The following is a 17,025-nucleotide window of genomic DNA, read 5'->3' on the forward strand; positions in this document are numbered from 1 at the left end:
GATAAAGCTAATGCAAATGTTGAACATATTTGTGGAGAGCAGTCATCGTAAATTGATCAATTTGCATAATCGTCTATAGAGGTATTTGTAAACAGTGTGTTGATTAGGACTTGAGTATTATGTAATTGTTTACAGTATGAGGCCATTGCAAGATTTCAGCCCAATCCAATATAATGTGGACAAAAGCTTTTCTTTCCACCAATCTATAGTACATACGGGGGGATATTTCTTTTCATTTGCCTCTGAAATTAAGTTAAGCTTAAGCATGGCTAAATTGCAACAAAAGAAACAAAATTGTTTATTAGGCAACGTTGGTCTCACTCTGCACAGGTGGAACAATTAGGCCTTTATTCTGAAAACCACGACCGGAGGTCTTCCTTGTATGTCCTTGCTGGCTTGATGGGGATGCTGCTGCGGTCTGCTGGTCCCGGTCCGGCTAGGGAGGCATCCATCTGTTGTGTGCGTGTGAGTGTCGGCGTGCGTGTGCGCGTGTGTGTGTGCGTGCGTGCATATGTATAACGTTGGGAAGTGCCATCCGCGGATTGTGTTGCATTCTGTTCCTGTAAGAAAATTAAGCAGAGAGCCGAGTGGAGCAGCATCTGACCCGTAGAGGAGGTATGTGGACCACTTCACCGGCTATATTCGGGACTGGTCGGCCGTAGTGCCTCAGGGGGGGGGAGGTGGGGAGGAATCCGCCTCCCTGCGGCTCGGGAGACTTTGTTTCTCATGCCTCCCGGCTGCACGTCTGGGTGTCCGTAGTGGCACCAGCGCGCCTCTCCGGCCCCGGGCAGCATGGCCGTGCGGGGACGGTGCTTCTTGTCTTCGTAGTGGAGGAGGGACAGGAGGGACAGAGGGGACAGGGGGGACGGAGGTGTGGGGAAGGCGGCTTTTTCTAGGTCGCCAATGAACGCCGAGTGGCACCATCGCGCCGGATGGAGACCGGTTTCTTTGTGTCAAGTCGCACAAGTGGCAGTGTCATCATTCCACCGCGAACACACTCTAATCAGTGGATTTACATCACACGCCTGCATGTTTATGCGGTTTGCCGCTAACTGACCTGTACTGGCCATTGCGTTGGATTCGATTACGGGGATTTAATGCAAATGTAATGTGAGTAACACAAATATAATAAATAAATAAATAAGACATTTGGGCCATAACCAATGGGCCTCTAGTAATATTACTACAATAAAAAGTAAAAAACACATGTAGTTCATATGATAGTCGCATATGTTGAATACTCAACGCGTGTGTTATATTTGTGCCTTTGCGTCTTAAAACAGCGTAAGCTCACCTGTTTATTATTGACGACCCGGCGTCAACTTCCATGGAGCTAACTGAGCAATGGGCCCGTAAAATAACAGTAATAAGTTTATTGTAGCAGGGGCCGCTCCCTTGTTCAGACGGGCGTGCACGGGGAATTTCGCAGAAGTGTGTATTTCGCCATGTGACTGTCGGCGTGAATGCACAGCCAAACGCGTCCTCCAGGTTATCGACCATCAGATCTGGATGTTTAGAGGAGTCCATGCAGTGAAGTTGCCGCGCCCTCGTACGCACGCATCTTGCACGCACACGTGCACGCAAGCACGCAGGATTGGTACACGCACACACAATACACATCATTCATCATTATTACAGTGGTGTAAGGGAGGAGGCAGATCCCGGAGATGGATTCTTTGTTATTGTTGAATAGATAATCACTGATGACAAATGATCTCAATCTGTTCGATTTTCTTTTTCATTTTTTTATTACCTTTACTGTAATTTTGTGGAGTAGAGACCTTTGGGGTTGTGACTAAAAGCCAGAACTGTATAGAAACCGAGGTCATGAGATTGAGTCTAGACACAGACACATTTCTTCATCAATATTGATTCATGCGTTCAATCGTTCAAACGTACTAAGAGAACATATAAGTCCTGTTTTAACTCTGCTGGGAATACAATTCTGGATACTGAATCAATTAATCCTGTTGTTCTGTAACAGATTCCAATTTGAATCTACTGAAATCAGAAATACTGCAAACATATGCAATTCTCAATTTCACAGAAATAAAATCAAAGACATTGCCCTCATTTATGTTATGTTTAATTCAAACTGTAGTTTCATCATTTCATTAATAGAAGGTAAAAGTAAAGTAGTTAAACAAGGTAAAAGAGTTAAAAGTATAATATGTTGAGACTAAAGACTTAAAAAAAGTTTAAAAAAGAGTAAATTGTGTAGTAAAACATGTCTATTTTAATTTCCAACCCGTTATCATCTGGCGACCCCTTGAATTCTCCTTGGGACCCTCTTTGGGGTTGCGATCCCCAGGTTTGAAAGCACTGAGATTGAGTAAAGCTATTTTCCATGAACAAAAGTAAAAGGAACACTCTTCAACTTTCTTGGTTCATCGTTTTGATCCACTGTGATTCTTTCACTATAGCTCTGTATTGAGTGAACGACATTATAAGTGTCTTTAAGCCGCTTTAGTCCTTTTGGTACAATGGCCTTATTGACCCTTATCCCCCCGATTGCGATTCAGCCGCTCTCAGCCTCTTTCTGTCCAAGACGTCACCGTGCACGCAGACGTCAGGCCGCGACTGACACGGTCTTGTTGCTGATGTCAGTCACAGCCTGACAGACCGGCCACAGGGCAGCATCACTCATATTCTGTCTCTGCCAGACTTACTACACTTGGTCAAGATGAGGTACAGTAAATAAAATCTCCATCTTTTTTGTGTTTTATGTACTTTTGAAGTAGAATTTCAGCAGCCGCTCACAAAACCAGATGCAACCAGGGTTGAACCCACATCTTTTCCTCTCTGTCCTCCTCACAGAGCTACAGCCATGTCTTCCAACTCAGCGACGGTCCGGATCCTGATAAAGGGCGGCAAGGTGGTAAACGACGACTGCACCCAGGAGGCCGATGTCTACATCGAGAACGGCATCATCCAGCAGGTGGGAAAGGAGCTGATGATCCCGGGTGGAGCCAAAGTGATCGACGCCTCGGGAAAACTGGTCCTCCCGGGGGGCATCGACACCAGCGTCCACCTGGAGGAGAGCTTCATGAACGCCACCACGGCAGACGACTTCTACAGCGGCACCAAGGTACCGCTGGAAAGAGAGAGAGGAGGGTTTAGATTGGAAGTGGGCCAATTTGCACTGTCCTGGTACAGAGCAAAAAGAAGCACTGTGTGTCTGCACTTTGAGATTACGTCTTTATTGTTGACATTTTTGTACTAAACTATCCTCGACTCTCTGGTTATCCCCATTACTGTAACACCGCTTATGACCACACAGGTTTAGTTTTCTCTGATTAATGAGGTTTAATTGAATGTGATGAGATGGAACAGCTTTATGAATACTTTGGCATCAAATTTGTTTTGTTTTTTGCTTTTAAAGCAAAATAAGAAAAATAGAACTTTAAGTTGACATTAATAAATAAAGATTATTAATTAATATAATATCAAATATAATAGCATTAAAGCAATGATAGAACACAAACGACATGTTAAAACGTATTTTATCTAGGTGAAAATTTGATCACTAACAAGACTGCATTGCTTGATTGTAAGGCCAGCCATTTATCAGTTAGATACTTTGGTAGTGTTTAAAAGGCAACCAATCAATCTCGGGAAGTAGAATCAATTGTTAATTGATTGATCAATTTGTCGACAGAAAGTTGACCGTTAACTGTTTTGGTCATTTTTTTTTAAACCGGCAGCAAACAGAACCAGGATAAGAGCTTAAAACTTGGATTTAAAAAAGCAAATATATAACAAGCTGCAAAGCTAAAGTGCAAACTAAGTTAGCTATTTTACACATTACATTTTTCAAAAACAAATGATTTATTTTGATGATTCACCATTGAAGAAAACAATCAGTAGATTTAGTGACATTTAGTTTAGTTTTTCTCAACCAGTGTCAGAAAGGTTGCAGAGAGCAACATCACACAAAGATGATTTGGCACTTGGCTGTTGGCCAGAAAGTGTTGGACGAAGTCATCGTCATAGAGACGCGTCAGGGCTCCATGATGACTCATCACTTGCACTTTGAGGTGATGGAGTCAGAGAGATGACGGAGGCTGTGCTTCACTTGTTTGAGCAGCTGGACCGACTGACCCTGGAGACGCTCGCTGTTCTCCTCGCCCCTCTCTACGTCTCCCTCCTCACCCCTCCCTCCTCACCCCTCTCTACGTCTCCCTCCTCGCCCCTCTCTACGTCTCCCTCCTCACCCCTCCCTCCTCACCCCTCTCTACGTCTCCCTCCTCACCCCTCTCTACGTCTCCCTCCTCACCCCTCTCTACGTCTCCCTCCTCGGCCCTCTCTACGTCTCCCTCCTCACCCCTCTCTACGTCTCCCTCCTCGCCCCTCTCTACGTCTCCCTCCTCACCCCTCCCTCCTCACCCCTCTCTACGTCTCCCTCCTCACCCCTCCCTCCTCGCCCCTCTCTACGTCTCCCTCCTCACCCCTCTCTACGTCTCCCTCCTCGCCCCTCTCTACGTCTCCCTCCTTGCCCCTCTCTACGTCTCCCTCCTCGCCCCTCTTTACGTCTCCCTCCTCACCCCTCCCTCCTCTCCCCTCTCTACGTCTCCCTCCTCTCCCCTCTCTACGTCTCCCTCCTCACCCCTCTCTACGTCTCCCTCCTCTCCCCTCTCTACGTCTCCCTCCTCTCCCCTCTCTACGTCTCCTTTCCTGCTGCTGTGCTCCAAAATAAGTCCGGAGACAAATGCAGATCAGTATCGGTTTCCATGGAGACGGGGGGGCTTCTGCGAAGACTGCTGCAAAGCCTTTTCAGTCGGGCCATTGTGCTCAGAGACAATGGTTCCCACACTCCCCCCATCCCTCCCCCCACCCCTCCCCCCGCCCCTCGTCCCTCCCACTACACACCACTCCACTCTCGAGGGTCAGCTGCTCTCATACACAAAACACACCTTTTTCACTTGTTGGGGTACTTAAGATTTATTTATGTGTGGGTTTCAAACATCTAAATATGTTAATAAGCAATAAGTGCTGATTCCGTAAATAAATTATAGTTATTGCTTTGATTATTATGCCGCAATGGCCAGTAAACCCCCGGCTTTAACTACTGAGGGATTTATGTTTCCCTCAGCAATCATCTGCAAATAGTCGTACAAAATATGCATTAATGTAAAATGAGCCTTGTACTTTTATTCTTAGAGGTGGAAGGTGTGTTGATCAGTAGATTACAGTCCCTTCATATTTATGGGCTTAATAAATCCATGTATGCTGCTTCAACGTCCCTTAATGCCTCAGTTTAACGATTCTTTTATTTGACCTGAGTTCCTTTTAGTCTGCGACGGCAATTGATGAATTAAAATACTGCCTCTGTCAACCAGTCAAGTTTGGGTTCACACACATGTCTGTGCTGACACATATAATATAGAGTAGTAAAGGTATTTTGGGGGGAAGTGGAAGCTATCACTGTATTGACTTGACTTAGAGACTATTTTCAGAGGACAGTACAGAGAACTGATTTCATATAGTGAAACAAATTCAATATTGGCAAAAAACGATGCACATGTCACCAGTGTAAAGGCATTAAAACACACTGACACACAGAAAAATGTGTAAACTACACAGAAAGTAAACAATACAACACAATATGAGTAGTAGAATTACATTTCTATTCCTCGCAGGCTGCGCTAGCTGGCGGTACAACAATGGTGATGGGACACGTTCTGCCAGAGAAGGATGAGTCTCTGCTGGAAGCCTACGAGAAGTGCCGCCGCACGGCGGACCCCAAAGCATGCTGCGACTACGCTCTGCACGTGGGCGTTACCTGGTGGGGACCCAAGGTACTGTACCGCTCTACAGCTTCTCCGAGTTTATCCTTCCATTGTTTGCTGCCAGCAGCGTGTAATGTTTCTTTCTTCTGCTTCACCTCGACCTTGTTTTGGTCCCAGAGACCAGATGTTCATATTACTTTTGTGCAAAGATTCGTGGTTCAGCCTGAGAGATGCCAGAGCTCATTGACACTTTGTCTCGCTGCAGGTGCGAGCTGAGATGGAGAAGCTGGTGAGGGAGAACGGAGTGAATTCCTTCCAGATGTTCATGGCCTACAAGGACATGTTCATGCTGAGGGACAGCGAGCTCTTCCAGGCGCTGCAGCACTGTAAGGACATCGGCGCCATAGCAAGAGTCCATGCTGAAAATGGAGAACTGGTGGCAGAGGTGAGGCGGGATCACTTCACGATACCTTTCAATCTGAATGTTGTATATATTATAGCGCACACAAATTAAAACAAGTACTTGTATTGATGAACTAACAAATTAGTAGGATGCATGATACATTTAGATATTTTATCTATTCCCAGGGGGCAAAGGAAGCATTGGACCTGGGCATCATTGGACCAGAGGGGATTGAAATCAGCCGGCCTGAAGAGGTATAATTAGATCCAGAGCTGTGCCACGAGCATTTATATTACTTATGAGAGGAATAAATCCTGTCTCTAGTTGAGTATCTAACTAGGATCCATCACATTCCTCTGTCTCCCTGCAGTTGGAAGCAGAGGCCACCCACAGGGCCATTACCATCGCCAACAGGGTGAGTGAGATCGCTCCATTACACACATACATATAAACATCAGTTTTGCCATAACACATGCTTTACCTTGTGTGTTTTCTGTTAGGCCCACTGCCCAATCTACCTTGTCAATGTCTCCAGTATGTCTGCGGGAGACGTAGTAGCTACAGCCAAGATGCAGGGTGAGGCCTATTGTCTGTGGCCCGTGTGGACCAAGCCCATATAACGTGGAATTGACTTTTCCATAGATCTATTTTGTGCTCAGTAGCTAAGGGACAATGGGCCTAAACCCGTGTGCAATCGACTCTCAACCCATTAACCTTTTATCTTATTCCTTATATTTTTCCACAGCCTTTCAATATCCCCATTAAATAAAAAACGTTTGAAAATGATTAAAAAAAATAAGAATCCGTCATTTTCTGCAAAATAATATTTTGTCATGGTTTGCTTGCATAATCTTTTAATCTCTTCCTTTTCCACCATCATTTAACGCGGTGTGCATCCGTATTGCTCTACCCAACCGCAGGTAAAGTGGTCCAAGGTGAAACAACCACAGCCCACGCCGTGCTGAACGGTATGCAGTACTACCATCAGGACTGGGCCCACGCTGCAGCCCACGTTACCGTGCCCCCTCTCCGGCTGGACCCCATGACTCCCAATTTCCTAATGAGCCTGCTGGGGAAGTGAGCGAAACACGATGACCCCTCCCGCTAAATGTGCCGTGATGTTAGTGCCGCTGGCAGTAATACATGTGACCTTCCGTCTCGCTCTTGTTTGGCCGCAGTGACACTCTGAACGTTGTGGGGTCCGACCACCGTCCATTCACCATCAAGCAGAGGGCCATGGGCAAGGATGACTTCACGAAGATCCCCCACGGGCTTCCAGGCATTCAGGATCGCATGAGCGTCATCTGGGAGAAAGGAGTGGTGTGTGGAGCTCTTTTGTTCCTGTCTGGCAGACAGAGAACCTTCACTGACACGGCACCTGTTTCTTTTCCTTGGTTCCTGCATTTTTCTATGATTTAAAATCATAATAAAAGGCAGAGAGTGGAGATCCTCAGATGTGAGGTGTGTCATGTGAAATTTTTACAAGCAATGAGTCGTGAGTGTCTTTTGTTATAACTCACAGATTGGAGGGAAGATGGATGAGAATCGCTTTGTTGCAGTCACAAGCTCAAATGCAGCTAAGATCTACAACCTCTACCCCAGGAAAGGGAGGATCATCCCAGGAGCAGATGCTGATGTGGTGGTCTGGGACCCCGAGGGATCCAAGTATGAAAACCGATCCATCCATTCATCGACCCGCATGCCTCACTCCGGCTTTTATCTCCATTCCCTCAAGCTGATTTAACTGAGTTCACTTTGTCTACAGGACCATTTCTGTGGACAACCAGGTCCAGGGAGGAGACTTCAACCTGTACGAAGGTCTCCGTTGTCATGGTGTTCCCCTGGTCACCATCAGCCGTGGCCGTCTGGTCTATGAGAATGGCATGTTCACGTGTGCTGAGGGCTCTGGAAAGTTTTGCCCTCTGAGGACCTTCCCAGATTACCTCTACAAGAAGATGGTTCAGAGGGAAAAGGTACCAGACTGAACTGTCTTTCTTCCTTCAGTCCTTTATTTACTGTTTCCTTCATCCTTTCAATTTGTTACCTAAATGTTTTCCATCTCATCTGTTCGCTTCTTTCTTTTCCCACCTCTCACTCCCTCTTTTATGTACTTATGTACCCGTGATAAATTGGGGAAAGGAAAGAGAGGCGCATTCCCGTTTGTCAAATACTAACGTTGTTACAGTTTCAACCAAAGAAATATCTTGACCCTGACGTGATTTGAACACGCAACCTTCTGATCTGGAGTCAGACGCGCTACCGTTGCGCCACAGAGTCAGTTAGGAAATCCCTGTTGGCAGTTTGAGATTAAGCCCTCACCGAGCGCACCGTTGGCTGCAGTCCAGCAAAGCTGATATTTTTGGATGCTTCTAGTACTCTGATCCCCCCCCCTGCTGTTTTACGGCATAACACCTTTTTCCTCCATTCGCCTGTTCATTTGTAATATATATGTACATGTGTTGACCTACCAGTGCCAGGCTGTGAAAGCTGTCGAACGGGAGCCCTACACAGGGGAAGTTGTAGCGGTGCTAAACTCAGGAAAGAGGGACCCGGGGGTTTCGGATCTGGAGACGCCGACGCGCCCCTGCACCCGGCACGGGGGGTTGAGGGACCTCCAAGAGTCCAGCTTCAGCCTGTCTGGTAAGGATTAACCGATTCAGTCAGATGTCACGTGACGTTTCTATTCCTTTCTTCCATATGATGACACCAAGAGGGACTATTTACAGACCAGTCAACACTGATTTTCCCACCACACACGTCCTGGCCTGACAAGGGCGTCATATTCAAAGAGATACAGACAGCTGCGTCTGTCAGCCGCCCCCACAAACCCTCGGCTGTTCTATGAAAGAACATTTACAATGACGCCTATAATATAATATAATCATAAGCCGTTTGATTGAACATATGCATAATTAAAGGCACACCCTTAATGTTTAGAATAGCATTTCAAATGCTGTGAGAGTAATTGTTCTCTTTGAGTACGCTGCATTGTTATTTAACACAAGCTGTTTAAGAGCCCTTTAGAAGGAAATGTGATTGAGCTGCACATGAATATTAAATGGAATACGCACACAGCGGTTGCCTGTGTTTCGCTGTTGAACCCATGCACACCATCGCGTTCTCCTCCAGGTGCCCAGATCGACGACAACCTTCCAAAGAGATCCTCGGCGAGGATCCTCGCTCCTCCTGGAGGGAGATCCAGCGGGATTTGGTAACCAATCAGCGGGTCCTCACGCGAAGCGGAAGAATGATGCCCGAGGGAAACAAAAGGCCGAGCAAGATGACTTGTTTTTCTCTCTGGAAGCTTAGAATATGTGTGGGGTTAATTGAGTCATGTTTTTTTTTCGATCTCAGCACAGTTACATAGGATTGTAATACGGTAAACTCTATAACATTTGCTGTAATATTGTGGGAGTACGTATTAAGGAAAACTATTGCTATGTTGTTATTGCTACCAAATTTCAGTCAAACGTTAACCAAATGTAAGCAGCAAATAAAAGATGGGCTGCCAATGAATAACTTTGGCTGTTGGATCACGTTAGAGGAAACGTCTTACTGGTACTTTTAGGATTATGAAGGTGAGTCGTGGTTTTTATGATGCGATTGTGTTACCTCACTGTAAAAAATCGATTTTGCACTTATATCATGTACTATTTAGATGCCTTTTTACATGATTTAATGTCACAAATATCACAAATGTCTTTTTAACGCAAGCCATGGAGAATGAAATGTGATGAGTTATTAGCAGGGTGTGGGCAAGCCAATAATATGTTTGTTTAAAAAAAAACATAGTTGACCAACTGATGACAAATATCATAATGCAAAATAACCTTTTATATGTGTTTATTTATTATTTCTTTTGCATTATTTGTGCGGTTTTCCGTTGACGCTACTCTGTTAGCATCATGTCCTTGGTAAGAATGAGGTCTTTGTTCAATAGTTTCAGATCATGTTTACAGCCTTACAGCAGAAGAGACTTCTGTTCCACCTCCACCAAATGTGAATGAACCTATGCTGTGTGTGCTGTGCGTGGTAGCATATTTAGACCTGCTGTAATAAGCACTAATGTTGCTCGTGTTACGCAGCATTTTTTGTGATCGTATCCATTTTCCACAGAGAGCAAAAAGTCTCACCCAAACTGCCTTTTTCTCACCCGAGAACACCGACACACACAAACGCGTCATCCCACACTGCCGCCACACATCACGACGTGTTGAACAATGTTGTTTCTTTGAGGCCCCTTTTAACTGGTCTCAAACTGCAGAGTTCAAAAGTTACGCTGACTCAAACACACGCGATTACAGGGGGTGAACCCTCTGCTGCATTCACAGGGCTGGTGTTTAATGCCATTCCTCGAGGGGGTCAAATTCCTTCACATCGTACGCCACATCATAGCAGGAAGGCATGCAGAAGAGCATGGATATGTTCGGGTTTTTTTTAGTTACATCATTCTTGTTAATAATTGTCTAAGAAGTCATTACTTTTGTTGTGTTATTGTCTAAACAGATGCACAAAGGATTTTTTTGAATGTTTGGACTCAGAAGATCATCCCGTGACAGTAAATGTCCTCCATCGTTGTTTGTTTGTTGGGTAAGATTTCACTTCTAGAAGCTCCAGTGAATCTTGTGGCGTCTTCCTCCTCCCAAATGTACACTGGTGCTGAACAATGTGTCGTCACATTGACTTCCTTTATTTCTTATTTCTTCTTGCAGCTCTGTATCACATGATTTGAGTGCAAATAAACCACAATGAAATCTCCAACTCAGTCCTGTGTCTCCTTACTGACCTTTGGTGGGAAGATTTACTGAAGTATTGCATTTGTGCTGCGCTTCAGAACTAGAGTTCTGTGCGACTTCTGTTTTATATATTTCAGAGAGAAAAAAAATATATAGTTTGTTTCTTGATTATCCTGCTATAGTGAGTTACTTATAAACCTTCAGTTCCAAGGTTCAACTTTAAATGGACTATTGTTACACAGTTCAAATAAATTCGATGAGTCAATCAACAGAGAAACAATCTCTTTAGGATAGTAGTTTCATTTCATTGTTTGAGCCATTTCAAACAAACAAAATTAGGATATGAGGATTTGCTGCTTTCTTCTGTTTTACATTATTTTAAACTAAATCTCTTTGGGTTTGGTTATTAGACATCTGAAAACATTGTAGTATTAAAAGTAACACATCCATACAATAAAAATACAAAAATATATTAAATCAAGTATAATACGATAACAATAATATACAGTTTTGAGTGTGCAAAATGTCACCAGCATCAAAAAAGGCCCATTAAAAATGGAGCATGACGGTGATACGTGCATTCTGCGTCGAACGACGTGTCAGTAAATACCACATGTGACTACGGCAGCTCACGACTCAACCCAAGGATTAAACACTGAAAACAATTGGGCCTTTTTATCCGAACTGTTATATTAGCACTTTTTCTTCATTAAATAGAGGATCTGAACACTTCCTCCACAACACGTTTTAATGTTTTAATCCAGCAGCCTGACCTCAGTAAAACCTCAGTCACCAGCCGGGCTCAAATCCGCCCAGACACATCATGCGTCCCTGAGCTTTCACGGGCCAAAGTCCTATTTATAATGAACCTTCAGCAGCGTGGAGTCCCGCGCATGCGCGGTTCGATCCCCGGATTGTTGCAGCGCCAGACAGGGCGGCCCGTTACCGAGCACCGACGACGGCTCCGGCGCACTGACACCGCTGAGCACCGCCGAGCTGCGCGACAAACCACACGGACGCTCCTGAATACGGTGAGCGGCGGCGGCGGCGGCGGCGGCGGCTTCGCCTCGACTGTTTGTGCGTCCCGACGTGTTTGCGGCAGGGGGGCGGTGTGTGTGTGTGTGTGTGTGTGTGTGTGCGTTTAATTCCCATGCAGAGAGGATATTCCCCGTGCACTGGCCGTACGGACGTATACACGGAGGCCTGCAGAGGGGGCCGCTCGCAGAGCAGCGCCAGCGTTGCGGTATTTTTTTGTTTGTTTTCTTCTTTAAACCGAGAGGCAGGCGGCAAAACGGGCACGTGCATTGTTCTCGGCGCGAGCTGGGAATGTCAGACCCCCGACCCTTTGCTTTTGTTTCTCTTGCTTTTTTTCCCTGCTTTTGTTTTAGGCTTGCAGCATTTTGCTGCAGTCATTTTTGGGAGCTTTCTAGAAGGCCCCGCGGGTCCTTCTCTTCCCTTCCACTCGCTACAATAATGGACATTTATTAGAAAGGACACAGCGAGGCGCGTCGATGGTTGTGTCCTATAAATGCGTTCATTGTTGGTCGCGGGTTATTATTGTGCCCCCTGTACGCTCGCACAGCCCCGTGAGAGAGACACACACTATTTATCAGTGTTTACCGGCAGAAATAAGCAGCACTTCGGTTTGTTGTGGAAAACCTCCAGCGTGTTTGCGGAGAACTAAGTTGCATTAAGCCGATTCTGCTTTTAATGTGAAAGTGGGACTTTTGCAGACCCGTGTGTGACATTTCTCTGTCTGTCACGCTTATAAGCAGCATTTCACACGTGCGTTGTGGGTTTATAAACGTGCTCGGGTCAATGTGCGTGTTTTTTTGTTTTTTTTTACTGCAGGGGACGTCAAGGTGTCGCAGGCCCCGTTTTTGACGCGACCCCACCGGGAGGAACTAGCAGGGGAAAGCAAAGTGAGCACAGAGAAGCCTGCTGCCGCCAGATGTGCAAAGCTGCTCACAAACATCGGGATATTTGTGTTTAATCTCGGGAGGATTATGCTCTCAACACGTCTGTAGATTACAACTGAAAGTAAAGATCCCTCGCCGGCACTGTGTTTACAGTCCAAAAAATAATTCGAGTTTATTTCCCAAAGCAGGGCCACTTTCACTGGTGTCAGTGGGCTTTATGGGATCACAACTGCAGCGGTTTCTGGTCAAACCCAACATGTCTGATCTTGGGGGTCGGGCAAATAGTAGAACTTTAGATTTGAAGAGAGGAGGGGGGGGGGGTGGGGTCGCTTGGGGGGGCCGCCAGGAACATGGCGATTAGGTTGAATTATGTTTGGGAAAGTTCATATGGATTCATGTGAGGTCTAGTACAGCCTACATGTGAAATCCGGCACGATTAGATTAAGAAGTGGGTCCGTTAATAAATCCGGTAAGCTGAAAGAATTAGTCAATTGGTCGACTGTTATTATTATGTTACTACGTGTTTTGTAACAGTAAACATTTCAATACGTTTCTCTTTGTGAGGATCGTTTGTTTTTCTGTGTTTTTGTCAATAAAATGTGGTTCAGTGGAGGGTGGGATGTCATGGTATGGTAAGAGCAATCTGTGTAAACATATGTGCATTCAGTGCTTGATCTGAAACACGGTTTGAAACGTTGTGGATCACTTTCTGCCAGAGGTTTACGTTTGGGCACGAGCGGGTCATAACTGAGCGTCTTACTTCTCTTGTCGGCTCCCAGGTTTGGGATGGCGGTGAATGTTTACGCCACGTCTGTGTCCATCGACAACCTCAGTCGCCATGACATGCTGGCGTGGGTCAACGACTCTTTGCACCTCACCTACACTAAGATTGAGCAGCTCTGTTCAGGTAAGGTCAGAGGTCAGACGCATCTCAACACATACAGCAGGACAAGATAACGGAAACCGAGGTTGTCGTGTGCTTGTGTTTCGCAGGAGCGGCGTATTGCCAGTTCATGGACATGTTGTTTCCAGGTTGTATCCTTCTGAAGAAGGTCAAATTCCAAGCCAAGCTGGAGCACGAATCGATACACAACTTCAAAGTTCTCCAGGCAGCTTTTAAAAGGATGAGTGTGGACAAAGTCAGAACACCATCATTATGTTTCCCTCTACATTTCTGATAATGATTAAGACGATTTATTTGATATTCATAAGAAGCATTTCCTGTTTCCGTCCTCCAGATAATTCCCGTGGAAAAGCTGGTAAAGGGGAAGTTCCAGGACAACTTTGAATTCGTCCAGTGGTTCAAGAAGTTCTTCGACGCCAACTACGACGGGAAGGAGTATGACCCTCTACTATCCAGACAGGGGCAGGACGTGGCCCCCGCCCCCAACCCAGGTGATCACTTTATCCACAAACCAAAGAGAACCCCAGGTAAACCAAACAGTTTCGCCCCTTCGCTGCACGGTCTTGCCGAGCTTTGGATGGCTCAAAAGCGCTGCCTGCTAGCCGGCGGCGTGAGCGGCACGATCCGCAGACCGCTGGCCGCTGTCCTCCTCTGCACCATCGCGCCGCCCGCCAGTCACCAGCACCGCCGCGCCGAGCAGGTACCACCGAGTCACCGCCGGGGGATGGCGTGATCCCCGGCGGTGACTCCATGCAAACTGTCTTCCCGCTTTCTAACTGGTCGTGATCAGCGGCTGAAACAGGAATTGGAACAATGTGTGTTGGCATGTTTGGAGTTTTTGGACCTTTTTCATAGACCATTGCTGCAGCACAGACCCAGGGGTGGTTTCTTTTTTAAAGCTTTTGACTTTAACGCTTTTTAAATCCGGCAATTTAAATGTGTGTCTTTCACATCAGTGGTTTTGTAAAGTCATTTGACGTCCTTTCACACAAAAAACGGCAGATCAAAGGCACAACTTTATGCTATTAGCTGATAGCATCAGCTCCCTGTGATGTGCTGTGTCCATCGCCACAGTCGCTACAAAGCACAACACAAATGATCCGTTTTAATTCAAATATTGAATATGGCTGATCATCTGACCGCTCCAGGACCACAGAGGACATCGCCAACAGTTCCCAAAAACATGCCGACACCCCAGCGGGTCCAACACAACACTCCGGCCATGAGGAAGAACCCGTCCCTGTCCAGAAACGGGGGCAGCGACACTGAGATCATGGAGCTAAATCAACAGGTAGACCACAGCCCTCTCCACCCATGTCATCTGCCTGACATCATAGGTCAACACCCACCGACAGCATTCCTTGTATTTTGTGAACAGCCAATGTTATATGTTCCCGTTCTGCCTTTCCTTTCCCAGCTGATGGAGTTGAAGTTGACTGTGGACGGACTAGAGAAGGAGAGAGACTTCTACTTCAGCAAACTACGGGACATCGAGCTGATCTGCCAGGAACACGAGAGCGAAAACAACTCTGTCCTCAGCAGTATAATCAACATCCTCTACGCAACAGAGGTATCCGTCCGTTATCAGCAACAAATGCTGGCCGCATTGCACCATCCCCCCCGCATGTTCTCTATGGAGTGAGTTACCATGGAGAACATGCAGAGGAACCTCTACCTCAGTCGTAAGGAAACCTTATTCAAAACCCTATTGACATTTCATGTCATTAATCACATCCAGCCATATGGATCGCAATATTACCGTCATGTGGCTCTCTCCATAAAACTGATGAAAAAAAAGAATATATATCTATTATTTATTCCAATATATCTGTTTATAGACTTCTTAAACCAACATTATTTTGCATAAGTCTATAGAGTTTTTATGTCCTCTTTGATCGGGATATTTTGGGAAGGGGTTAACAAGATAAAAAAAACCTGAATAATAACTTTTCCCCTTTGTTTCCCAGGATGGCTTTGCACCTCCGGAGGACGAGGACCTTGATGAACAGGCTCACCTGGACCAGGATGAATACTGAGCCCTTCACCCCCCCCCCCCCCCCGCAACGCCTCCATCATCTTCCTTCTTTCTTTCTTTTTTTTTACCGTCCCTTGTTTTTTACTCTCTCTGCACGCTCTCTATAAATAATCACCATGACCCCTCCTCTCCCTCAAGTCTTTTCTTTTTCTTTCTCATATGTATCTGTTCCCAACCTTCCCCCATCCGCCCTCTGGCTGTCTACGACACACTGTACACAACTACTCAGCACCCTCCTCCCTGCCCCCACCTACCACAGTGAGAGGAACAGTAACGTACGACATATCCCGGTGATCCCAGCATGACCAACGGAGCAGGAATTGTGCCGTGCCTGGCGCGGAGGTTGTTGTGGCAAACAGTGGGGTTCAAGTGTGTAAATATTGCCGACGATTTCTGAGAGAACGATGTCTTTGCTCATTATTGAGTTATTTATTTGATTAACTTTGGCGCGCTGCGATACTACTAGAGCTACTAAAACTGTAACAAAGGTGACTTTTTAAAAGCAACTTCTTATTTATTTAACTTATATTTAATTAAGATTAACTTTCTGTAGAAAAATTGGTGCAAAACCTGCCGTACGTGATTTGAGGCCATGTGTGTTACTTCAGTTCTGCATAGCGCTTGAGTCAGCATCAAGCTTTTGTGTCACGTTGGGCTCATAGCACGTAGAAATGCTGAAAGAAATTCTCTGGTGTATTGACAGGAGGCGTATGATCAGTGCTCCGCGACTCTTCGTTAGTGATCAGCAACATATCTGAGCATGAGAATGTTACACATTGACTGTGAATGAGTGATATTTTGCATATGTACGTTGTGTTGAAATTTCGTCTGATGTCGCACAGTCCCGGTTCATCGCCAATGTATCTTTTAGGCCGACATGCAGAAGTTTGAAATTTAGAGGTGGAAAGCTACCTTCAGACTGACAACATGGTTATAGATCGTTATTAGGAGCCTGACACTGAATTAATACAGATCGATTATTCACCCAACAGGAGCTGTCATGTTCTGCCCTGCTAACACGACTGTGTTTAGACTTTGGATTTGCTGTGAACGGTTGCCCACGGTATATGAGTTGTAATTTGGAAGAAAGTCAGTATTAGGAAATCCCTGTACATTTGACTTGACATCATACGCATCCAGTTTAACTAAGGGAGCCTCCTTGGTCCTTCCTAGCTGTTTTTTTACTTGCAATTTACTTGCGGATGAAATCTGCTCTGGAACTTGCATTCATTGACCATGTAAACATCTACTGAACACTCATGTTTTGAGTTTTGAATAAATAAACAGTTGTGAAATAAA

At 45.6% G+C, this 17,025-nt stretch overlaps 2 protein-coding genes and 1 non-coding gene across 9 annotated transcripts; 2 read left to right on the forward strand and 1 right to left on the reverse strand.

The window, feature by feature from the left end:
* The first annotated feature begins 379 nt into the window (after positions 1-379).
* On the forward strand, positions 380-10,893 carry dpysl5a (dihydropyrimidinase like 5a). Of its 2 annotated transcripts, none has more exons than XM_040200263.2 (13): positions 380-615; positions 2,818-3,088; positions 5,640-5,798; positions 5,995-6,174; positions 6,318-6,386; positions 6,503-6,547; positions 6,633-6,708; positions 7,053-7,209; positions 7,311-7,452; positions 7,655-7,797; positions 7,898-8,105; positions 8,604-8,772; positions 9,262-10,893. In XM_040200263.2, exons 2-13 carry the CDS (start codon positions 2,828-2,830, stop codon positions 9,345-9,347), a joined length of 1,695 nt encoding a protein of 564 aa, XP_040056197.1. In that variant the 5' UTR covers positions 380-615; positions 2,818-2,827; the 3' UTR covers positions 9,348-10,893. The 2 variants fall into 2 exon arrangements, with proteins under 2 accessions (XP_040056197.1, XP_040056196.1); XM_040200262.2 differs by lacking the exon at positions 380-615 and adding an exon at positions 2,550-2,688.
* trnaw-cca (transfer RNA tryptophan (anticodon CCA)) lies at positions 8,338-8,409 on the reverse strand. Its single transcript has one exon. It is a non-coding gene; the product is annotated as a tRNA-Trp (tRNA).
* A 762-nt stretch (positions 10,894-11,655) lies between the features above and the next one.
* On the forward strand, positions 11,656-17,025 carry mapre3a (microtubule-associated protein, RP/EB family, member 3a). 6 transcript variants are annotated; one of them, XM_078089683.1, is made up of 8 exons: positions 11,656-11,899; positions 12,720-12,790; positions 13,567-13,694; positions 13,781-13,926; positions 14,026-14,218; positions 14,840-14,982; positions 15,109-15,261; positions 15,659-17,025. In XM_078089683.1, the coding sequence occupies exons 3-8, from the start codon at positions 13,574-13,576 to the stop codon at positions 15,725-15,727; spliced, it is 825 nt and encodes a 274-aa protein (XP_077945809.1). In that variant the 5' UTR covers positions 11,656-11,899; positions 12,720-12,790; positions 13,567-13,573; the 3' UTR covers positions 15,728-17,025. The 6 variants fall into 6 exon arrangements, with proteins under 6 accessions (XP_077945809.1, XP_040056215.2, XP_040056217.2 ...); XM_040200281.2 differs by having other exon boundaries at positions 14,026-14,182; XM_078089685.1 differs by having other exon boundaries at positions 11,796-12,111.

This window comes from Gasterosteus aculeatus, chromosome 15, assembly GCF_964276395.1.
Source record: "Gasterosteus aculeatus chromosome 15, fGasAcu3.hap1.1, whole genome shotgun sequence".
Lineage (NCBI taxonomy): Eukaryota > Metazoa > Chordata > Actinopteri > Perciformes > Gasterosteidae > Gasterosteus > Gasterosteus aculeatus.

Bases quoted from the DNA above. Each gene is read 5' to 3' on its own strand.
- dpysl5a (XM_040200262.2), top strand. The intron at 6,175-6,317 runs GTGAGGCGGGAT...ATCTATTCCCAG, and splicing joins ATGGAGAACTGGTGGCAGAG to GGGGCAAAGGAAGCATTGGA. The intron at 8,773-9,261 runs GTAAGGATTAAC...GTTCTCCTCCAG, and splicing joins GTCCAGCTTCAGCCTGTCTG to GTGCCCAGATCGACGACAAC.
- mapre3a (XM_078089683.1), top strand. From the start codon at position 13,574: ATGGCGGTGAATGTTTACGCCACGTCTGTGTCCATCGACAACCTCAGT. The intron at 13,927-14,025 runs GTCAGAACACCA...TCCGTCCTCCAG, and splicing joins AAAGGATGAGTGTGGACAAA to ATAATTCCCGTGGAAAAGCT. The intron at 14,983-15,108 runs GTAGACCACAGC...TTCCTTTCCCAG, and splicing joins TCATGGAGCTAAATCAACAG to CTGATGGAGTTGAAGTTGAC.